The sequence below is a fragment of the Rhamphochromis sp. 'chilingali' genome (genome assembly GCF_963969265.1).
Source record: "Rhamphochromis sp. 'chilingali' genome assembly, chromosome: 5".
Taxonomy (NCBI): domain Eukaryota; kingdom Metazoa; phylum Chordata; class Actinopteri; order Cichliformes; family Cichlidae; genus Rhamphochromis; species Rhamphochromis sp. 'chilingali'.
In genome coordinates, this window is record NC_137932.1 from 27473342 (window position 1) to 27498179 (window position 24838).

Genomic DNA, 24838 nt, shown 5'->3' on the forward strand with positions numbered 1-24838 from the left:
GTACACTTATGATGATTTTAATAAGTCGAAAATACATTAAAATTTAAAGGACACTCAGATTTTCTGCTCAGATTACATGTTTGATCTTAAAATAATAAAAATCATTTCATCCTGAAGCTTTTACAAACAAGCTGAATGTTCCTGATGTAACACAGCTAGATCCCAGCAGCAGAACCACAGAAATGTACATCACATCTGCCAAAAGTATGTGGACGCTGTGCCGGTGCGGTCATCCTGACAGAGTGAAGATGAAGTCCTTTCATAGTAAACTGATTATTTCTATAAATGAAGCTGGTTTTGTAACAGGAAGCAGAAAAAAACAAAGCTGTTGTTTCGTCGCGTTTTTTTAAGGCAGTGAAGGATTTTACTGTAACTGTGTTCAGCTGTAGTTCCTGTTCTCTGTCTGTGGAGGCGCTGTACTAACGTAGCTCTGCTGTGTGTAAACGTATCACTGAAGAACACTGTTCACATACTTTTGGTCTGGTCTGCCCTTTTTGTGTCCGCTGCATAGCTTTTAGAACATTTCAAACTCAGGCCGACAGCTTTTGAGGAAGAGCATGAGTGAAGATCGAGACCCCAATCAGATCTCTTTGGATGTCGGACTCTCCTCTCAGGTCCACAGGAGGATCCAGATGTGCCCTCAGTCTGACCACAGTTGGAGGCACGAATCACTCCGACAGGAAGTGAACAAAGGTGCGAGGAAACACTCCCCGCCTGGTCGGATCGCTTTCGATGTGACCGATCTGAAACGCAGACGGTGGTTAAATCACAACCTGGACAACGGGTCAGGATTGTTCTTCAGGTGGGTTTTCATCTAAACGCACACACATGCTGTAATAAATGTTGTGAAGTGAATGAAGTTGTGCTGATGATGCGTTTCCTGTGCTGGAGGCGTTTCTCACTCACCCACCACTCGCTGTCCTCCTCGCCGTCCACCACGATCAGCTCTCCCTCGCTGAACGTCAGCTCGTCTGGACTGTCCGCTGCACAGTTGTAGATGGCCCTCACCCTCTGAGGCCTCTGCTTCTACACACACACACACACGCACGCACGCACGCACACATTTAGCAGTAAAGCTGTGTTACATGCTGGACTTGTGATGATGACTGTGTCTGTGTGCAGAAATAAATGAGGTGGTGTGTTTGAGGACTTACAGAAAATGTAGTTCTGGGTTTGCGGGGTGGAGGAGACGGATTATGAGGGGACACGATCGGACGACCTGCCAAAGAGAGATAAAGCCCCCACAGACTTCAGAAAAAAGTTTCTCTTCTGTAACTTCACCTTTGTTTGAACCAGAGGCGGAGGCAGACATTTGATACACCCGGGGCTTAGGCCTAAAGGGTAGTATGCATGTGGGATTGGGGGGGGGGGGGGGGGGGGCAGGTAGAAATGACTGAAAGATTAATAGGCTCTGTTTTGAGTTTTGTTAAAAAAAGGAATGACTTCATATAGGGAAAAATATATATCACATATGCAGGACACCTTAAACTAGTTTTTTAATTAAGCAGCAAGGCAGAACAAAATCAGGGCTGCATCAAGACACGAGGACTAAACCCCAAATCAACCAGACCCAGAACTGATCCGGAATTAAAACAGGACACAACAGTTCAAAATCAGGACTACTGAGGACTTAACCAAGACAGAACCAGAATCAGAACTAGATGATAGTAGCACTAAAAATCATCATAGACCTGCACTACACTTAATTTTTAATTCTACCAAAGTACAATATTTAGATTGAGAAAAGTTTATATAATTATTTAGCCTTGTTGTGCAAACAAGCCTGCATAACTTAATAAATGTAGAATTTGAAAAATAGTAAACCTAAAAAGAAACACTAGGTACGAGATACATGAGTACCTATGATACGGTGATACTTTTGGCAAACAACCATTTGACTAACATGTGTGTCTCACCTGCTCTCTCTCCCTCTCTGTTCCTCTCTCTCCCTCTTTGTGCTGACAATCACGGCAAACATCAACATCATCAAACATACAGTGGAAACCAGATATTTACATACAATTAAAAAAGTGTTTTTATCTGAAGAGTAACAAATCAGACTAAATGTTTATTTTTTTTAGATTGATAAATATAAAAACATATTTGTTAACTTTAAGAGTAAAGAGAGAAACTATCTGTTTTCTTAATTGTAAATGGCACCAAATTGTATTCAAAACTGAGCCACACTTATGGAGCTCCACAGTTCTGTTCCTGGTGTTTTGGTTGACATCTCTTGATTTTCCCATTTCAAAGAAACAGGCTCTGTGTTTTGCCTTATATGCATCCACAGGTGTGTCACCAATTTACTCACATGGACTCTACGAACCTATCAGAAGCTTCTTCAGCTCAGAATGGAATCGTCTGCAGTTTTCTTATTAATTAACAATAAACTTAGTGTACATGTACTCCTAAATTTGATGAAAGTGATAATAAAATGACAGCTCTCTCTCTTATTCCGACATTTAACTAATTCAAAAGATCTTTCAATATTTATTTATCCAAAACAAGTTTACTCTAAATTGATGTTTAACAGTAAAAAATGTTCTTGTGTTTTCCATAAAGTGTATGTAAATATCTGGTTTAAACTGTGAATATACTGCTGTGTATTGAAATTCCTCTAGCCGTTAGCATGCGTCCGTACTAGCTCCCCCGGGAAATCTCGCATGTTATCACGATAACAGCGCATGTCCCCCCCCTCGGCCAACGCGGATGCAGCCAGTGACTCTCTCCACTCTGTAGTCAGCAGACTGCAAACGCAATCACTTCTCCTAATATCAGGGGACTTTAATCATGTCTCACTGAACTCCACACTGTCCACCTTCACCCAGTATGTGACACGCCCAACCAGAGACAATAAAACACTTGACTTACTGTACACCAATGCAGAAGAGGCATACAGTTCATCACCTCTCCCTCCCCTGGGCAGATCTCATCACAACCTGTGTATGAGCCCTTATTGTGCAGGAAGCTACCAGCTGCCCGAACAGTGCAGAGATGGTCAGAGGAGAGCGAGGAGGCTCTTAAGGACTGTTTTGAGTCTACTGTGTGGGAGGTGATCTGTGACGACCACAGAGAGGACATTGACAGCCTTGTGACATGCATTACGGACTATATCAACTTCTGTGTGGATAACGTTGCACCCAGCAGGACTGTGCGCTGTTTCTCCAACAACAAACCTTGGATTAACTGTCCTCGAGCAGAAGAGGAGGGCCTTGCAGAGAGAGCTGGAGGACTGATAAGGAAAGGGAAGTTCAGCTACAGGCAGAAGATGGAGAACCAGCTTCAACAAAACAACTTCTCCCACAACTCCACCCAGTGCTTCCTTCAGAAGTTCTCTGACGACTTGGCAATAGTTGGCCACAGTGATGGGGACGACAGGGAGTACAGAGAACTGACCCACGACTTTGTGGACTGGGTCCAGCAGAACTACCTCCAGATGAACACTAGTAAAACCAAGGAGCTGGTGGTAGACTTCAGCAGGCACAAACATCCTCCACTGCAACCACTAAACATTCGATGCATGGACATTGAGACTGTGGACAGCTACAGGTACCTTGGTGTTCATCTGAACAATAAACTGGACTGGACTCATAATTCAGACACCCTCTACAGAAAAGGGCAGAGCAGGCTGTACCTGCGGCGGAGACTCAGGTCTTTTGGAGTGAAGGGCCTATTCCTGAAGACCTTCTATGACTCTGTGGTGGCCTCAGCCATCTTTTACGGTGTGGTCTGCTGGGGTGGCAGCATCTCTGCTGGTTCAGGAAGAGACTGAACAGGCTGATCCGGAGGGCCAGCTCTGTTCTAGGATGCCCGCTGGACCCAGTGGAGGTGGTGAGTGACAGGCGAATGGTGGCTAAGCTGTCATCCCTGGTGGACAACATCTCTCACCCCATGCAGGAGACTCTGACAGCACTGAGCAGCTCCACAGTGTAGGACAGAGCGATTTCGCAGGTCTTTCCTCCACACTGCTGTCAGATGTATATTGCATTTGGATTTTATTTTATTCTATTGTGTACAGTATCTTATTTTTATCCTATTCCAGTGTTTTTCTATGCAACTTTGCACTATCCACTTTCTGCTGTAACAAAACAAATTTCCCATGTGTGGGACTAATAAAGGTTATGTTATCTTATGTTATCACATGGGAAAAGACCCAGGGAAACAGAGTTAACGCTAAAAAACAATAAAACCCCTGAAAACCACGAATTTCACACTCGAGCCTCAACTCTCATGGCCTGGTACCAAACCACTCACAGACCCAAGGGGTGGGAACCACTGCAGTAAAGCACCAGAATATCTGACATGGCACGAAACTGCAAAGATACCCTTAAGTTTCACACAGAGAAACATCCAGTGTTGAGGTTTAATGAGCACCTGACCTCATTAAACCATGACGGGGGTATTTCACTGATGTATTGTACACCATAATCACAGCTTTCCTTGAATGAGTGACATCAGAGATCATGTGAGTGTGTTCTTGCAGGTCGTGGTGTTCCACAGAGCTCTATTAACAGTCCCTTGTCAAAGCACAAAAGTTTCAGCCTTTTAACAGCAGTTATGTTTTTATAACACACCTGCTTACATCATATTCAGGCTTAAAGTTTGACACAGGTGCCTGTAGCTGCTAGCTGTCTGCTAGCTTCACCTGAACTGGATGTCTGCACCATGTTTGTGCTGCTGGAGCCTTTTAGAGCATTTTTAATGACATCTTACGACCAGTAATATGCTGCTGTGAGTTACTGTACTAACATCCAAGAAGGCGGTGCTGCAGCCTGAGTGAAATTCAAATATTTTCATGTTACTGATTGTGGATATTTTAGTGTGTGTGCTCATGTGTGTGTGTGCGTGTACCTTGTTTTTCCAACGGAATCGTGCCTGCAGGTCTCTGAGGAGGAGGAGGAACCCTCGCTGCTCTGTAATCATAAGAACAACATTAAACTGGTGTGCTTCCTCCCAGCAGACCCAGCTCAATCAGACCAGTACGTACGCGGGAGGAGAGACAGGGGCTTTGGATCCTGGTGGTCCTCTGTGTTGGTGGCTGGGTGGGAGGAGAGGAACTTTATGCTGGGGTGGTGATGGAGGTGGGATGCAGGGCGGTGGCGGGACTGGAGGTGCTGTAGGTAGTCCTGTCGGCAGGGGAGGCAGAGGAGGGAGGGGGGCAGTCTTGGCTGTGGCGGCTTTGGTCTCCAACATGCCGGTTCTCCTGCTGGGCCCAGGAGGAGGAGGAGGAGGAGGAGGAGGAACCAGTGAGAGCACTGGGAGAAGAGGGCAGAACAAGAGTCAAGAAAGCCCTGAGCAGTGGCTCCAGGCACACCTCCACAGTCAGAGCCTGAAAGCAATCCAAAATGCTGCAGCAAGAGTACTGACAGGGAACAGAAAGAGAGAGCATATTTCTCCTATATTGGCTTCACTTCACTGACTCCCAGTTAAATCCAGAACAGAATTCAAAATCCAGCTCATATACAAGGTCTTAAATAATCAGATCCCATCTTATCTTAATGACCTTGTAGCACCATATCACCCCATTAGAGCACTTTGCTCGTGCAGTGCAGGCTTACTTCTTGTTCCTAGAGTATTTGAAAGTAGATGGGATGCAGATTCTTCCATTTTCAGGCCCCTCTTCTGTGGAACCAGCTTCCAGTTTGGATTCAGGAGACAGACACTATCTCTACTTTTAAGATTAGGCTTAAAACTTTCCTTTTTGCTAAAGCATATAGTTAGGGCTGGATCAGGTGGCCCTGAATCCTCCCTTAAGCTGGGCATACACTGTGCGATTTTTTTAGTCACGTTAATCAGCTTCTGCTCAAACTGTACAATTGACTTGCAGGGGTTAGAAGTTTGTAGGTCACCATGCAGGGTCTCACACTATGCGGCCTGATGCTCTGATGCGACCTCAGTGCTCACACTGTGCATCCCTAACATGAAGGTTATAAAACAAAATCTGTCTCTCGCTCTCCCTCTCTGTCTTTCATTCACACAGACATACAACCACCATCAGAAACAGGAAAAAAATAATTTTTCCACTTAACAAACTCATTCACCCAATTAAACAGTTTGAAAAGTCAATCTCTTCACTTAATCTGACTCATGAGGTTATTTTAAATGAAATAAACAATTTTACACAAAAGAAACATTTGGTTACACCCAATTGACATGATCAATGACATCATAACCTATAAAATCAGGAAGTACTGGGGCAGCCCTTCCCACATACCTGTTTTACACATAGGACCTGCTCAAAGGAACACACAATGGTAAGTATAACCAAACTATATAAACAAATGAAAGATTGTTCTTAGCTTTAAGAACATTTGCACAGATGAAATGAATATAACCAATGCTAATACAAACAGACCCGGGATAGTATGTAGAGCCAAGATTACATGTGCTTATTTTGTGTTCTATAAGATAACAGAACACAAAATAACAATTTATGCATGTGACAAATGGTAAATGAATTCAGTCCTAGCCACTTTGTCACAATACTACACGACGCATGACACACGATGAAGGTGAAACTCGGGCCGATCACCAAAATGGTCACACGACTGAAAAAAAAAATTGCCTCAAAATGGGCCAAAAGTCGCACAGTGTATGCCCAGCATTAGTTATGCTGCAATAGGTGTAGGCTGCTGGGGGATTCCCACGATGCACTGAGTGTTTCTTCTTCTTCCTTCACTATGTGTTAATAGACCTCTCTGCATCATGAATAAATCATGAATGAATCATATGAATCATAATTGTTATCAATCTCTGGCTCTCTTTCACAGCATGTCTTTTATCTTGTCTTCCTTCTCTCACCCTAACCGGTCGCAGCAGATGGCCGCCTGTCCCTGAGCCTGGTTCTGCCAGAGCTTACTTCCTGTTAAAAGAGATTTTTTTTCCTTTCCACTGTCTCGAAGTGCTTGCTCATAGGGGGTCATATGATTGTTGGGTATTCTCCGTATGTATCTAGGTTTCTACCCTACAATATTAAGCGCCTTGGGGCGACTGTTGTTTTGATTTGGCCATGTATAATTAAAATTGAATTGAACTGAATTTAAATTCATTGAATTGAACTGAACTGGATTAAATTGAACTGAACTTGAATTGAATTGAAAGCCTCATACAGCCGGTTCATACCTCAGAAAGAGGACAGAACTGTCTGCTCTTTTCGTGAAAATAAAGCAACAAAGCCAAATAAAGCTGACGGACGCAAAGAAAAACATCACAAACGAGACCCTCCGCTGTGGATCTGACAGGAAGTCCACCCACCGTACTTGGAGTTCCTCTCTGGCGTTTGAGGGTTGGGGGGGTCGGAGGACGACCGCTGTCTGCCTACTGATTCCACGGAGGTGCCTTTATTGGTACCTGATGGTGACAAGACAGAATCAGATCAGTTTTATTTCCTCACAGCTTCACAGGGTCTGAACAGCAGAGCTGATCTCAGCCCAGGCGCCCTCTGACCTCTGCTGGGTCCTCGGGGAGGAAGCGGGGGCGTTGGGCCGGGGGGCGGCAGGTTCACATTCAGCATGGTGCCGTAAGTCTCGTTGCTAATAATGGTGCTGGGGATCGCAGGCCGCTGCTTGTCTAATGCCAGGGAGGCAACATCCCACGCCAACGCCGCCAGGTTGGGCTGCACGGGTCCACTTCCAGGCACAAAGCAGCTGACCGGGCGCTCCTCCCGCCGCTGTGGGATGGGCTGCAGGACCCACAGAAAACACAGGAAGTACACGGTCACTTAAAGCCAACAGAAAGTTTAATGCAGGACGTCAGAAAAGCAGCCTACCTTGTCCTCCATCTCGTCATCGCTCTCATCCAGGTCTTCGTTTTGCAGACGCCACTCATACTCGACGTGAACATGGACGTTAAACTTTCCGGTCTGAGCCTGAGTCAGCTGGAACACATCAATCAAACTTTATTGGTACAGACACTCGACAGCACAGGAACTGCTTTACTTTGAACAGCCTGGAAGTGTTTGGATTCTCACCAGTTCTTCGCACTCTTTGTGTCGCATACGTTTGGCAATGTCCAGCGGTGTTTCTCCTGCATCGTTAGCTGTGGACACAAATTCAGTCATTCAGACTTTTGGTGAATTATGTCAGCACATTGTTTCCAAAAGGGAAAGATGATTAGATCTGCACTTTTCTTGTGTTACTGCAGGTTTTTGTCCCCCTGAAAAGACAAAGTACTCAGCTCTGTTTGTTCTCAAGACATCATTTAAATTTTATGTGATGGTAGAAACAATAACGGCCCCAGATGAGGGTCACACCAGCTGTGGAACTTGCTTTTATTTCTTCAAACCTCACAACAATAAACTAGAGCCAGGTTGGCTGGTTATTTGAACTTGACCTTCATCATTAGCGCCCATGTCAAAGTTCCTCTTATAAAACATTTCAAGAAACCTTATCGAGTGATATATCATATTAAAGGGCATGAAAAGAGCTGTACCACACACTTTTTCTTTTTTTTTTCTAAAATGACATCCAACGACTTTACAACGATGTCATAAAGTTTAGAACAATCACACACTGCATAAATACATCTTAAAACCTCAAGTTTGGACAGATTTCAGACCAGTCGTATGGTAAAAGATCATAAAAAGCAACATTTGAGTGTGTAATGCTCATATGAATGATATGAGCACTTGTCACTCATCGTCAGCATTCAGCACGCTCTGATATATGTGCAAGTGTGTGTGTTCTTACTGATGGACACTGAAGCTTTCCCCCTCAGCAGCAGTTTCAGGCACTCGCTGTTGTTGGTTAGGCAGCAGTAATGCAGCGCCGTGTTTCCTCTGGTCGTCTGCTTGTCCAGGTTACCGCTGAAACACAGACCCGGTCACTACACACATACACACACCTGGAGAACAGGTATTTAATTGAACAGTCACACCTGTTTTGTCCGAGGAAGTCGACAATGTGGAGCGAGTTTCTGTCACCCATTCGGACCGCCAGGTGGAGCACCGTCTCCCCGGGTTCCTGACACACACACACACACACACACACACACACACACACACACACACACTCAGTCTGCAGAGCAACAACGGACACCTGCACAGAGCTGTGTCTACGTGTTACTGAATGGACACACAAAGCAGAGCTTAAGAGTAAAAGCTTAGTAAAAACAGACACAAAATGAGCACAAAGACACAACAGAGAGACGCATGAGTCAGTCCGTCAAACTCGTGTTAGAGATGAGGAGGTCATACATGTTCGTTGGGCTGTGGGATGGCATCCATCAGGTCCACCCCCTCAGCGTAGACTTGGATAAGCGACAGAATGTCTCGGTTCCTGATGGCCTCGTAGAGAGCCCGCAGCCTGGACGCGGCGTCGGTGCACTTCCGCCGGGCGAAGCGTTTCTCGGTGTACTTCGCTGTGATGTAGTCCTTCCTCATCTGCCTGCAAACCAGACGGACGAGTCACTACGACATCCTACTACAGCTCAGACTCACCTCCTGATGCCGTCACCTACATGTCGCTGGTTGGAGTTGGTTTGGTCACTTCCTGCGCTGACAGATCTGCCTCCATGATCTCATTGAAGCTGGCGTTTCCCACATTATTCGCCAACTAAAAGGCAACAAAAGCCCAACATCAACTCTGGTTCGGTTCTGGCTGTAGCTCCTAAGATTAGACACGTGATCACACTTCCTGATTCTTCACAGCTGAAGACGACTGACATGCTCGGCAAGGGTTCTGGTTCCCTGATTATTCCAGAAAAGGTTTGCAAACATTCAGAATGTCCCTTCAGGAGACAGTCTTGCAGGATGGTAAAAATCTGAGGGTTTTTTGCTTTGCTTTTTTGGCTTTTTCCTGCAAATATTTTAATTTTATTTAACAGATTAAAGTCATGATGAAATGAGTCACCGCAAACTGACAAACAGAATGCTCTGACCTTCTGTCGGGACAGTGAAGTGGACTCACCAGCAGCTCAGAGGTTCCCAGGACGTCCAGGTCCAGACTCTGGATCCTGGAGTAGTGGACCCCCATTTCTCTGTGGATCCCTGAGCACTCAATACAGATCAGCACCCCGAGGTTCGTGGACAGCCAGGAGGGATCTGTAGAGGGTGGGTGGGGGCACAGAAACAACAAGCGGTGCCTTCACATCCTCAAAATGTAATTTCAAGACTAAAGAAACAACAAAGTGAATGAGATGAATTAACAATCTGCTGACAGACAAACCTGGAAAAGAATTCTGGGAAGTTTCTGCAGCTCTGAGCAGAAATGTGTTTGGACTACAGGTCCACGTGAGGAAGCTGAGTGAATACTTTTGGCAATATAGTGAATGTTGAATATATAATTGATAAAAAAAACTGTATGTTATTAATCTAATCTTTGGACGTGCTGAGATGAACAGATGAAAACGTGTTTTGTGGTGTTATTAGAGAGACTGTTGATGCGCCCTCTCTCATGACACTAACGTGTTCTCACTTCTGTAAACCATGACAGGAAATAGAAGTGCTATGAAGTTCCACATCAAGTGTTCACAGTGCAGTTCAGTAAAACCATCATCTACAAGAATATCAGCTAGGTTTAAAGCAACAGACCAACTAAAAAAGTTGCATAAAACAACTTCAATGCCAAAAACAAAAAAACCCCACACAAAACAACCGCAAAGGAAAAAAACTGCCTGAAGGCCCAGAGCTTTCCACAAGCAGTCCTGCAGAGGTCAGTGGGGTTAGAACGCCGGCAGAACTAAGCTGTCACTGGTTTTTGCGTATGTGCAGGAAGCCTTAAAATTAAAACAAGACTGTCAAGGCCACCACCGTGAGTCTAATCAGCATCCTCTGAAAGAAACGCATCCAAGTCCAGACCCTCAAACCAGATGGAAAGGTGAAAGACTCATTCAAGCGTCACTACTTTTTTGACCTGACCGTGAGTGACTGGACTTCCGTGTTTAATCTTTGAATTTTGTTTCCTTTCATGAGTGGTGTTTGTTTGAGAGAGACTTCTGAATAATTCTGACCTGCAGCTCCACAGTCGCAGCAGCTGTTGTTTCCAGTCCTCTTCTTCACCTCTCCCACAATGGACTTGGTCAGCTCCTGGACGATGTTGTTCTCACCCTCGTCCTGGTCTCCTTTGAACGCCTTGTTCAGCGCCTCCTCCTTGCTGTTCTGCAGCACCGACACCCAGCTAAAAAACACCAAACCATAAGCGCTCGCAGTAGCGCGAAGCCCGGCAGCTCAGGCCATGCCTGCTCGTACTTACATCTGACACTCGGCCTCGTCCTCGGCCTGGAAGTGGTAGGTCCGGTCATCTGTGGAGGGGGGCGGGGGGGCACGAGACAGAGTTTAGACTTTACACACATATATACAGAGGAACATGTGAGCAGGAAGTCTGCAGCATACGGGAGAACAGGTCGAAGCTTTTCTTCTCCTCATCGGGGTTCCTCTTCACCTGGCAGGTGAGCAGGTTGACCTTGGCTGGAGGTTTGTTTGGCTGCAAGACAACGAGAGGAGGTGAGAGCTCAGCTCTGACTGAACCTCACTCAGATATCAAACATTCAGCGTTACAGAGAAAAGATCCTGAAACTGTCACAGAGTCTGTACTGCTATATACCATAACATGGACAATAGTTGGATCCCAGTTAGGTTCAGCCCACAGCAAGAACCTGTAAGGACTTTAAGCTGCACAACTCAAAACCTTCCCTCATCTTGCAAAACATCTGCACATATCATTTAAAGTTCTGAGATGATTAACCTCAGTGACTTTCTGTAATCTCATTTTCTACTGTTTTCTGAAGCCTGATGACTTTTGATCCTCTGGCTTTTCATGCCACAAAACGTCTCATTCATAAGGAAACTATTGATGAACCACAGGGTTTTCCTTTCCTCCTCTTGCCTCCACCACTGTCTCCTGCCTCCCTAAATGGGCGTACCATGCGGGCCCCACAGTTCACCCATACATACCCACTATGGGCCCATGGACCCGTTTTAAGTCTGGTAGACTAAAGTTTTATGACGTTTTTCCTTCACATTTTTGATATCAGAGGATCTTCTGCAGCTGACGGTTCTACTCCCCAAAGCAAGGCAAGAGTCAGGTTTCAGAGCTGGAGCTGATCATCATGCGCAACGTTTGTATCTTTGTGTTCAATTCATTTTGATCATGTAAACAAAATGCAATTTAGGAAAAGAAAAGAAAAAAGAAATACTAAACTAGAAATACCCTCCAATATCGCTTCACCTATCCTCAGAAAGGAGTGGGAATGGGAGTGGGAATAAGTGCACATTGGACCATAAGACGGATGAACTCGGTGAGCTGACCTCAGATGGAGCACTGCGAGGACTCTGTCTGCAGTACCTGTCTTCATTTGAGTCTGAGTGGTAAATGTGGAAGGTTTCTACCAGCTGTGAAGGGTTGGCGTAATCCTGGACATGTTACGCTGAAGAAACGTGTCTCTGAAGGAATGCTTTCATGAAGGAACATTACTCTGAAGGAGGGATGTACCCAAGGATGTACCGACAGCTATCAAGAAGGTGTAGGTTACCTTGGAAACCCGGTTCTCAGAAACATGAGTCTAATCTTGAAATTTACCTTAAATAGAACTGAAGATATGTGTTACTGTGAATCTGTAGATATGAGGTTTGTTTTTCTTTGAATTTGCTTTTCAGCAAGCTCAAGGAGAAACAAAAGGCTGAAAGTTAAAGAGAAACAGTTAAGAAGAATTAGAAACTTTCTCTCCAGCAGCCCTCAGATTTCAAATCAAATCCTTTTCCCACCCTTTTCTTTTAATCATTTTCCTTCTGCTCTTTGTGTTCTGCTAGCTCAGTCCTGATTGGCCATTTGACTGCTCAAACTTCAAAATAAAAAACAGAAGGCAGAAAAGAAACTAAAAAAATAAATAAATAGATAATGTACTATTTAACCCCACTTAATGTAGACCAGGAGTAGGCAACTCCAGGCCTCGAGTGCCGGTTCCTGCAGGTTTTAGATATCACCCTGGGTCAACACACCTGAATCAAATGACTAGTTCATTACCAGCCCTCTGGAGAACTTCACGGGATGTTGAGGAGGTCATTTAGCAATTTGAATCAGCTGTGTTGGAACAGGGACACATCTAAAACCTGCAGGACACCGGCAATCGAGGCCTGGAGTTGTCTACCCCTGATGTAGACGATAAACTCATGAGGAGATTTCTGATTGGACATGTAGTGCAGGCTGGAGGGCGGGGGCTTGTCATGGACCAATGGGAGAAGAGGACCTTACCGTCCCGTGACAGATGGTCAGGAAGCCGTTCTTCACCGAGCACTTTCTCTTCTGCCACACCTTCCTCAGTCTGACGAGGAGAGAGACAAAGCTTTTAGTGTGAAAGGTCATAGAGTGGAGTCGTGACTGAGGCAGCTACCACTAACACACGTGTGCAGAAGGAGGAAAACATGTTAAATCTGTAAATATGTTACATTTAACATTGAGTCTGTGTAGACTGACTAAATGCTGCCTCTGCTGGACGTCACAGGAACTGCATGTGCATGTCAGTCACATTCATATGGCATTCTGGGACACTGAGTTCGCTCACCCTTCACTTTTCTTGTAGAGGAAACCAGAGCGCTCGTTGCCGTGGGCTTTGTCACCCTGCAACTGATGGAGGCTGTAACCTGCGTTCTGTTTGGCCTGGGCGTCCTGTCAATAAATCAGACACTTTATGTGAAGCAGCTCTTATGACAGAAAGACGTGAGAACTATGACCCTACACAGAGTTCAGAGCTCAGAGCAGCCTCTGTTTGATGGACAGCTTTGTTAATCAACTTCCTTTCCAGTAACAGGTGAGCCTGTCAGAGCTCACCTGGTTATGCTCACCATCAGACTCATGACATCTGTTCAGACCATGTTTGTTCTAACTGCTGTGCGCATGTTAGCGACTCTTTACCCTCGTGTTTATCCTGCATTTTAACTGTGTTCATGTTTTCGGTCTGTGCCATCAGTCAAATGGATGTTACACCATGTTTGATGTTTTTTACCTCTTTCTGATCGGACTGCAGTGCCGCCTTCAGGGTGTCTCGGAGCTGAGCCAGCTGCTTCCTCTCGCCGTCCTGAGTCTGTTTGATCTGCAGAGGAAGAGAAACTCTAACTTTAAGCCCATTTTTGTGTTCGCACAGAGCGATCGGTAAGTGAGCTGTGAGCTTTAATGCTCCTGCAGGGAACACAAGCGTCCTCACCGCTGTCAGGTCTGTGGACAGTTTCTCTACGGCCGGTTTCAGAGTCTCCACAGCTTTCAGTCCATCCTGGAAAAAACTGAAGAAAAAAACGTCTGAGAACCTCCAAGGAAAAAGTGAATCAATAACAAAATTAATGTTTTAATATTCACACTTTATTATCTTTTCTTTAACACCTTACTCATACATGGACCTGTTGGTCACGTTTGGACATACTTGCACTGAGCATGGTAAAACTTGATGAGGTTCTGGAGGAAGTCTACTCCTTTCTTCACTTTGATCTCGTTCACTTTGAGCAGGTACTGCAGAGAAAAGCCAAAGAATCAAGAAAAACTGAAGAAAATAACCGTTACTGCATGACCAGTCCTTCCTTGTCCTCCTCCAGCTCTTCTAGGAGGACACTGAGGCATTCCCAAACCGCTGAGAGATCATCTCTGCATTTCCTGGGTCTGCCCGGGGTCTTCTCCTGGCCTTTAAACCTCATCTTGTTTAGGCATCCTGGTCAGTACCATCTCGGCTGGCTTTACTCTGAGCTGATCCTCATCGGGTCTCTAACAGCGAGCCTGGACAGCCTTCAGAGGAAGCTCGTTTTCACGGCTTTTTTTCTGTCACCTCTTTACCAGCATATCCACAGAATTCACCCTCCACTCCTTCTCTACTCATGACCAACAAAAAACCACGAGAAACACAGACTGAGCTGAAGATCAGCGCCTGATGAAGCCAAAAAAGCTACAAACCCTGAAAACCATCAAACTGGAAAACTTCTGAAAGGAATCCGTCACAGACCTCTGTCCACCAAATCTTCCACGTCATATAAAATCTGCGCTGACTGGTCGAGGCAGTAAAACAAACATTGCTCTCGGTCTGACCTCAGAGGATAGAGATGATTGTTTTAGCATTCAGGTCACCTGTGTGACCTCTGACCTCACCTCGCACATCTGCAGCTGGAACATTCGTCTCTCCTTCTCCATCTCCTCTGCGATTTCTCCTCCGCTGAACTCCGTCCGAATCATGCCATGCATCTTGGCGTTCTCTTTCTTCTCTTTCTCAATCTTCGCTCTGCAGAGGTCAAAGGTCATGTTAAAATCTCAACACAAAAAAATGTGATCAAAACAACAAACTGAGGAGAAGAAAAAATAGAAAGATGCTAAAATACAGAAGCCAAGAAACGCCATGATTTCAATCATCATATTTTATCTTTTCTTCTTTTTTTGAGAAAACCAGGAAAAAAAGAGCATGTATCAGTCTGTGGAGACAGAAACAATAAAGATAACTTTATTCAAACATTCTCATTTAAATGCTGAATGAGTCGACTGGTTAACGTGTTCTCGTTTCCGTGATTTAACATTTCAGTGAGAGCAGCTGATAATGAGCCCTTCTTACAGTTTGGTCTCGTAATCCTTCCAGGCCTTATCGAACGGCTTCTTCAGATCCTGCAGGAAAAACAGACGTCACACAGTCACAGTTCATAAACGTGCGCGCGCGCGCGCGCACACACACACACACACACACACACACACACACACACACACACACACACACACACACACACACACACACACACACACACACACACAGGACTCTAACCTCTGAGTCACTCTGGAAATATTTCTAGATGATAGCATGTGCGTTAGATTAGAAAAACAAACACAATGGTGACCGTGTCACAACAGAGGTGTTTTAAATTCAGCCATTTAGTCTTTATGCCACGAGCCACAGCCTGCAGGACGACACCACCATTACAAACAGGAAGTTATGCTCATCGCACAACTACAAGAAAAACTGTTCAGTGTTTTGCAGAAATTAAATGTTGTATTTGGCACCTCAGGGCCACCTTACCTAACATGCCTACATTTTATAATTCAAGAAGCAGTTTTTTTTTAAATTATTCAAACTGAGCATAAAGCAGGAAAAATAATATTGAATAAATCAGAAAAAACAAAAAATTATCTTTTATTTCGATTTCCTGCTTTTGTTTTTTCATATGACAGGAAACGGAGGATTTTACAGTGGCTGGTTTGCTGCTGTGGTACAAAGATATTTAGACATTAATGTGGGACCCCAGCGTGATTTTATTTGTTAAATCTGAAGCTGTGTGTTTAAAATGATTACAGTTCTGATGTAATTATTGTAAATACACAGTCAACATGTCATCTAACCAAACATGATTAATTTTTAGCCACAGTAACAGGAAGTGAAGTGTAACTGAGCGAGTGTCTGCGGGTTTGTTTCAGCAGGAAGAAGAAAGTGACACCAACCCCTTTCACTCCTTTCAGGTCTCCTTTCAGCAGACTGTCCAGAGGGAATGTGATGATGTTGTTCATGTTCTGCAGCTGCAAACAGGAAGTTGTGTCACAGCACAAATGCGCAAAACACACCACACTTTCTACATTTAACACTTTTCACAATAAAATGTCTGATGTTTCACTCTCTGAGGCTGACTTTGGTTCCTCACCAGGTTCTTGAAGAGGGCTGTCAGCTCTCTGGTGAAAACGACAAACTTGATGAAGGCAGAGCCGACATCGCCGTCATCCCTGTCACCCCGGGTCAGGTAGTTTTCCCCGAACTTGTGCATGGACTGAACGTACTGCTCCTCATTTTCCACGTGAGCTACGACACAGAAAACACTTTAAATAAATGCGGACTGCAGCTCGGATCATCTTTCATTTAACTCCAAAAACAAAAATGATTAAACTCTGTGTGAAAACAAAAACCATCCACTCCACCATGTGGAAAAAACAAGGACAACAAACACGTGTGAATAAAAAAGTAATAAAATAAAAAGTAATTAAAAACAATAAATATAAGAGGAGACAAAGAGAATAAATAAAAATATGATACTAAATACTGAGAAAAACTGGAGATATATAAATGAACAGAAATAAAATACACACCTCAAATTAAAATAAACAAATCTAAACAATTAAAACATAAATATTTATTTTAAATATTTTAAACAAATAATGAATGTGAATGTATTAAAATAAATGTAAATTTATTGAAATTATATTTAAATTAATTTAAATGAATTTTATATTGCAACAAAAGATTTTTCCAAAAACATTTCTAGTTAATTTAATTTAGTCCCTTTTGATACGAAAAATTAAAAGTAGAAAAATAAAAGGAGAGAAACAAAATCTTAATTTTTTACAGTTTTTCGTATAATTTTTCAGCTTTAAATAATTCTGATGATTTAAAAGTGTTTATTGGGCTTCAGTTGGACATGTCTGTGTGTACCCGCTGCATTTCTTTAGCAGAGAAAATGGCCTGTTCCCCTCGAGCTGAGGCACCGAGCCGCTCTGAATCTTTGGTATATACATGGAGATTTACCTCCAACATAAACCTGCAGGTCACAGAGAGAAGCTAAATATTTCAGAACCTCTCTGCTGTCCACATACTTCTGGTCATGCAGTGCCTTCTGTCTGTGAAACTGCTGAATGATGCGTTTCCTGTCAGTTTTTGCAGAAGTGCTGAATAATGTTCGGATCTTGTGTGTTTGCTGAGTGTGTGAAGGACTCGGCCTTTCCTCTGTTTGCACTGTAGTGTGGATGTGGGCGTATCCCTCAGCATGCCGGGACATGGGGAAGCATGACAGGAATGTTTGGAGGTGAGACTCCACCGGCCCGAGCAGAGACCCACCAGCAGCACGCGGCTGCTGACGAACCCACCCCACCCGCACTGACCTGAATAAAAAAAACTGCTTTTATTTTGGTAGTTTGTATCTGAGCGCAGTGTGCTACCACAAACAGGAAGTGACAGTCAAAGTGAGACTGTGGTGACAAGCGTTGTTATTTTGGGTCAGACTGACATGAAACTGCATCTCTCACCCAGACCAGACGAGTTGATGGCCTTCACCGACTTCTTGATCTTGTAGAGAACGGACCGGTCCAAGTCGAGAGCCTGAGGAGAAGAAACAGCACGCAGATTAGGAGCCATGCCTCTAATGCTTACACGTCAAAGTTAAAGAAAAAGTGTGTTTATAGTCAGTATGAACCGTTCACCACTGCTGGTGTTCATCTCAGACTGTCACCCTTCATACCCTGAGCTGACGTGCGTGGACGGACTGCAGAGTCTGCATGTTTTACCCGAAGCAGAGTTATTATCAAGACATCACACATCTAATAAGAGACTGATGAAAACAGTGCTGCTATTAAAGGTGCTTTTTTTTTTAGCAGACACCTCTCACTCACAGAAACTGTTTCATTCAGACCTTTGAAGCAGATCTTTTTATTCTTGCAGTTCAACATAATCCGAAGACGCCTGCTGAGGGACAGCGCCCAGCGGCCACAGCTACTGACCTTCTCAAGGCTTTAGAATGCTGGCAGCATTTCATAAAGTTTAGTCAGTTCTTTTTGTGTTTTACTGTTGCATCAACTTTTGCCTCCCCCAAACATAAGCCTGGTTCTGTTAAAAGAAAGTTCTTCCTCCCCCCTGTCACCAAGTGCTTCCTCACAGGGGGTATTATTGTAGTATTATATTTATTATTTTAGGGTCTTTATCTTACAAAGCACCTTGAGATGTGCATTGTTGTATATTAATAAATCTGTAATGAACTGAATCTTATGTTCTGAAAATGATCAGATTCTCTGTGCTGTTCCTGTTTCCTGTGTCCCTTCTCATCTGAGCGGTACAGTTTGGTGCATTAGTCCCTAAAATAAGAGCGCTGCTTCTGTGATCTGCAGGACATCACATGGAATCATCAGTATTGTATTGATTGGCACGATCAGCTCTGGCGAACACACAGAACCTGACATAGCCACGCCCACTGTATTCACAGGAATCTGGTTAGGGCTTCAGAAGGAATTCTTTCACCTGTTTGACGTACCCAAAGGGAGCTCATATTCTGTAAAGCCGGCGTGCCTGCAGGAGAGCTGATCTGAAAGCTAACGTCTACTAGTTCCTGAAACTCTCCTCGTTAGCCTGAGGCTAAAACGCAGCCTAAATTAAACCTTTGAGTGGTAACACGAGCTACAGCATTAGCTTCATGTTAGTCAGGAACATGAAGTCTGCTTGTGTCTAACCCGAGGCTGTGGGAGGGAGACTGAAGAGGCCATGCGATCTAAGCCTTTACCATAGTTTGCATGACTGATGAGACCACAGAGGTTCAGTCACATGACCTTCAGGTGTTTTCCTGCCGACCTCATCTGTGGGGTTCACCTAAGCGTCTACAGCTCTGAGTCACAGGTCCATGACTCAGAGAGAAAAACATGCACTTGGTTATTCTTTGACCAAAAACTGGTTCAAGATGAGCCACTCATCAAACACCAGAGCCGATTTCAAATCTCTGCACAGAAACACAGCGAGGCGACAGGTGAGCTCAGGTGTAGAGCAGCGACTTCATTCAGCTCAGCCAAAGACCAAACAACAGATCGAGCACAAATACAAAGAACTCAGAAACAGCTCAACTCAGTACGGTGGATGATTGATGGTCTCACAGCACTGAGGTCCTGGCAGGGCCTTCTAGATAAATATTCATGGTCTTCTTGTGTTTGTGAGAGTTTACCTGCAAATTCACCAAAGCACTCACTGAAAAAGAGCTACAGGACGGGTTAAACGTAGAAAACACCGTTCCTACAGGATGAATGATGCAATAATCTCAATGAAACGCCTGCAAACACACAAACAACACACAGGGCAGGTCTCTGAGGACAGCGTTGAAATCTTGGTACAAACGCCAACAGGCTCATGTCACAGCAGCCCACCCACGAGCTTTCATTATGTCCCTAATAAGGGTGTTGCAAGGGTGTAAAGAGGTCATAAAGGTTAAATATAGTAACTTAGTGCATGATTGTACACCACATAGATCATTGACCTGGTCAGCAAAGATAAAGGGGGATCACTTCCTCTGCTGATACGTCAGTCAAACTGTCTGATCAAAGTTTACCAGCAGCCCCTTCAGACTGTTTCAGGCTGACGTCAGAGGATTCATATTTAATGATAATTAATGGTAATTACCCCTGTTACCTACTGAATTCATTTTCAGCACAAAGCTCTGGTTTTTCCCTGTGTTATAAATCAAGTACATCATTTCCCCCCCCCCTTATCTACATCACACTCATGGTCAGTTTAGAATCACCAGTGATCCCAACATGCAGCTCTTTGGACTTTGGAACCTACTATGAGGTTGCAGGCAAACATCTAGGAGGATGTTAATGGATGAAGATGCCCAATTGACTAATCATAACTAACTGACTGGTAGTTGGCCTTCATCACTCTCAGCATGCATGCAGGTGTCTGAAGGCAGGTGAGGTTATTGGTGCCCTGACTTCTTTTCGCCCCACCTCCACCTGCAGACATCCTGACTTGGAGGCTGCAGGCGAGCAGGGGCGCTGCTTTGTCTTGTGAGGTCAGAAACGTCCACCAACGTGTGTCTAAAACTGTCTGCAGGACGTCGCATGTCCCCACCACCCTCACGGTTTTTACACTGAAGTTCAAAGAAACAGTCTGTAAAACTGTTAATGTAATGACTGTAAAATCATTGAGATTACAGTTATTGACTAAAAGTAATCATCATCATGAATTTTCCTGTAACCGAGTGGCAACAATGTAGAGCTGCTAAAGCTCACAGTAGTGGTGATATTTATTCAAACAGAGGTCTCAGGTCTACAGGATGAGGCACGAGCCAAAGTGTGGATTTGGAGAGTGGCAATCATCAAAACAGAACATTTCACAGCAGTTTTCTGACAGTAGAAGCAGCCGAGACGCTTCCTGTTTTTAGGGTTTCCTCAGTTTCACAGCCTCTGCACACCAGCTCTGCTCAGCTGCTTTTAACACGTGCAACAACACTCATTTTACATTAGTGAACGCAGGTGAGCAGATCGGTGTGACGAGTGGAAGATGAAGCAGATAAAGAAACCTGAATGGGCACAACACTGATCAGACCAGCAGGGACTGTGTAAAGTACTCATCTGCTGTTTTTACCATTCAGCACACTGATGCTGATTTCATGTGTTTACTGTAATTATTCTACCGTCTGAAGATGAGGGAGGAGCTGATGATTTATTGGAGACTTTAATTCCTTTCACATCACTTCAGACAAGTTGAGACACAACAGAAACAGAGATGAGCTTCAAACGTGAAGAGAAGAGCTTTAAAAGTGACCAAAGGAGAGAGAGAAAGAGGACGAGACAAAGAAAGATGACAAAGGAAAGAGGAGAGAATGGAGGGATTTAACTGAGAGGAAAGCAAAGATCGGAGACAGCAGGAGGACCAAGGTGAGGCGAATCATGTCGAGACTCGATCAGAGGAGTGAGGCTCTACCATCGCCTCGGGTCTACTGAGTGGGAACATCCCAGCATGCAACAGGAGGAGGAGGACATGATCAGCAGACCTGCGATTTCTACAGACCTCACGTCAGGTTTTCAGTTGTGCTTTTAAAGCATTCGCTGCAAGGACATAGATTTCTTCACTTTATGCTGAGAGGAACCAGCGTTCAACTCTGTGCTCTGAGCTGTAATCCAACAGCTCCTCAACAACAACAGATGGCCTCTACAACGATGGGGAAAAATATTTACTGTCCTTAGAACCAATAAAGTCTCAGAAGGAATCTGAAAAACTAGAAACCATTAAAAAAAGAAAAAGAAAAGAGGAACCCAAACAAAAGTCCCCACAAAAACACACAAAGTGAAATAAGAGATTGTTTAATCCATCCCTGAATCACGTGATCACCTCCCTAAAAAAGATCCAGGTTATCTCTTCTTTTCAGAGCATTTGACTCTTTATGCTAAAAATTAATAAATAACCTCTCTGACACACTGTTCTATTTATCCATCAACAAGGAAACCTGTGAAAAAAATATTTAATGCCTTCATTATTGACAGGAAGCCATGAATAACCAATGGACTCCTGTCCTGAAAGACTTGCTGGCAACTATAACGTGATATCAAAGACTCAAAGAGAGAAAAAAAACTAAAACATGACCACAAAAGAGCATATATGTATTAAAACAACAACAACAACAACAACAACAACAACAACAACGTCCTCACTGAACAGCTTTCTGTCCCATTAACAGTCTCAGGCCAGTATGCACAAAGTGTGATCACTAACGCCTAAGCTTTTCCTGCCCTGAGGTCAGCTTTCAAAGACATGGCCAGATTTGTGAAACAATTAAATGAGCACACCTAATACGACCTAAGCGTGTGTTTTCTTATGCTCGGCCAAGATGTTTGATATAGAGGAGTTTCTAACTCCTTTAGTAAGCAAACATAATCAATGTTTGTCAATCACCTCCATTAATCAGCTATGTACCACAGGCCTTCAAGCTGGCAGTAGTTAAACCTTTACTAAAAAGGCCATCTCTAGACCTAGCAGTCTTAGCTAATTATAGGCGAATTGCTAACCTTCCTTTCATATCAAACATTCTTGAAAGAGTAGTTGTCAAACAGCTAACAGATCATCTGCAGAGGAATGGCTTATTTGAAGAGTTTCAGTCAGGTTTCAGAGCTCATCACAGCACAGAAACAGCTTTAGTGAAGGTTACAAATGATCTTCTTATGTCCTCTGACAGTGGACTCATCTCTGTGCTTGTCCTGCTAGACCTTAGTGCAGCGTTCGATACTGTCGACCATAATATCCTATCAGAGCGATTAGAACATGCTGTAGGTATTACAGGTACTGCACTGCAGTGGTTTGTATCATATCCATCTAATAGACTCCAATTTGTTCATGTAAATGGAGAGTCCTCTTCACATGCTGAGGTTAATCATGGAGTTCCACAGGGTTCAGTGCTAGGACCAATTTTATTTACATTATACATGCTTCCCTTAGACAGTATTATCAGAAGGAATAGCATACATTTTCACTGCTATGCAAATGACACCCAACTCTATCTATCCATGAAGCCAGATAACACACACCATGTAACACCGCTTCCATGTAAAATAGAACGTCAGCCTTCAGCTAGCTGTATAATTTAAACATGTATCAGACTAAGTTAACAGTTCATCTGCAAATTTTAATACAACTTCTGGAGGCTTATGCAGATTTTTCTCCATGTAACACAAACAGGAGCGGGCGGAGCAGCTGCAGAATTTGCTTTTCTTCATGTTAAAATGTGTTAGCTGCTTTGACAAAGGACTCCCGCTCGCTGTTTCCCAGTAAAGGTTTTAATGGTGGTCACAGGAAAAAAAATGTTGATCATAGGAACAGCTGCTGTGGATGCTGGAAACACGTTTTCTACCACTCAACCTGAGCTCACCAACTCAGTAATGGCTCTGCCTCTTTGCAGCGTGTAAACAGATTCCCTTCCACGTTAAACTGCGCCAGCATCATCATTACTTGTGTTTTTAATTCTGTTTAAAATTGGGGGCTGTCAGACTTTTCATTCATGTGCTGCTCATAAATATGCTTCTATTGAAGGTCTGTTTTTTATTTTCCAATATGGGTGAAACACTGCACAAAACCCAACGACATGGTCCAACGATGTGCTGCAGACATTTAACCTCAGTTTAGCACCAGGTCCACAATCTCCTCACTGTCCTTCACTGATGACAATCTCACCCACACTGAGGTGGTGCTCCACTGTAATGGAAAACAACCGAAACGATCCAGTCTAGGTGAATCGAGTTGAGCCGAGTTGGTGATAGTGGAAGAGTGGCTTCGCTAATACTACCTTAACCTTTCATGAATATTATCATTGAGTTTACAGTACAATCATCACGTTAATTTACTTTAAGATATTTTCTCTAAATACGACTAAAAACAGCCAGTGACGACTTCCTCCTGAGCTTGAGGGCAGTTTGGGGCCTTTCACATGTCTGTGCCCACGGCCCTGTTTTTTCCCAGGGCGGCCCTGTTTTTTCCCAGGGCATCCCTGTGGGGAAAGCCTTCAGCCCCATCTTATTCTCCCACCTGAAACCTTTGACCTTTAACTTCTGCTTCCTCATCTCTTCAGTTTTAGAAATATGCTTCATCATCGTGTTGCAAAAAGAAAATAAAAAGAAGCTGTTAAATCTTACAAAATGTCTACAGAAGGAAGTGTTTCTCTCAGTTCCTCTTTCGAATAAAACAGATTCGTTTGACGCTCTGTTGCTTGGAAAGTTTGAAAAGCAGTAGAAATCACCGTTTATTCACACTGTAGGTCCACAAACAGTGAAAACAGGCTGTGACTAAAACCCTCTTCAATCCCACACACGGGAAAACAAACCACGTTCATGAAAAAAGGAACAAACCGGACTTTCCGGGTATTTACAGAGAGGCTCAGTGGAAGCCTTTTTACCACCTTATTAAACTCTTATAATCCCCGACTTCCAACCGTGTGTGTGTGTGTGTGTGTGTGTGTGTGTGTGTCCTTGTTTCCTCACCTCCTCAAGAGCTCCCACCGCGTTCCTGCAGTGGCCCATCCGGGTAGTGAAGTTGGAGGTGGTTGGAGCTTTGTAGTCTTCATTGGTCTCGTCGATGAACTCCGTGACGCTGATCAGCTCCGGCATGGTGAGCTCCGGCAGACGCAAACTGACCGGGGGCGCAAAAATCTCGTCAAAACTGCAGCAGTGATCGCGCAGCCGCAGGTGGAGCAGCCACACCTGGACGCCTCAAGAGTGCCCGCAGCGTCACAGCCAAGATCCTCTGCTGTTCCCGCACGCGTCGCTGCTCATAGTCATAGGAGGAAGAGGAGAAGTCCGACCTCCATGTTTGTCCCGCAGCACGAATCACCGACAGCACCGACACATTCCAACACCCTCAGCTGCTTCACCTGAGCAGGAAG

General features: G+C 44.2%; 1 protein-coding gene across 1 annotated transcript; it reads right to left on the reverse strand.

Moving 5' to 3' along the window:
• Positions 1-24838, reverse strand: asap2b (ArfGAP with SH3 domain, ankyrin repeat and PH domain 2b). Its single transcript, XM_080881684.1, has 28 exons — positions 24438-24838; positions 17961-18033; positions 16589-16743; positions 16392-16466; positions 15517-15566; positions 15063-15192; positions 14350-14435; positions 14137-14212; positions 13939-14025; positions 13498-13601; positions 13188-13257; positions 11330-11420; positions 11190-11238; positions 10948-11114; positions 9906-10039; positions 9457-9551; positions 9194-9383; positions 8875-8960; positions 8688-8803; positions 7970-8037; positions 7769-7876; positions 7447-7681; positions 7255-7350; positions 4988-5255; positions 4852-4913; positions 1155-1219; positions 907-1026; positions 1-743 (listed from the first exon to the last, which is right to left on the reverse strand). Exons 1-28 carry the CDS (start codon positions 24561-24563, stop codon positions 669-671), a joined length of 3057 nt encoding a protein of 1018 aa, XP_080737810.1. The 5' UTR covers positions 24564-24838; the 3' UTR covers positions 1-668.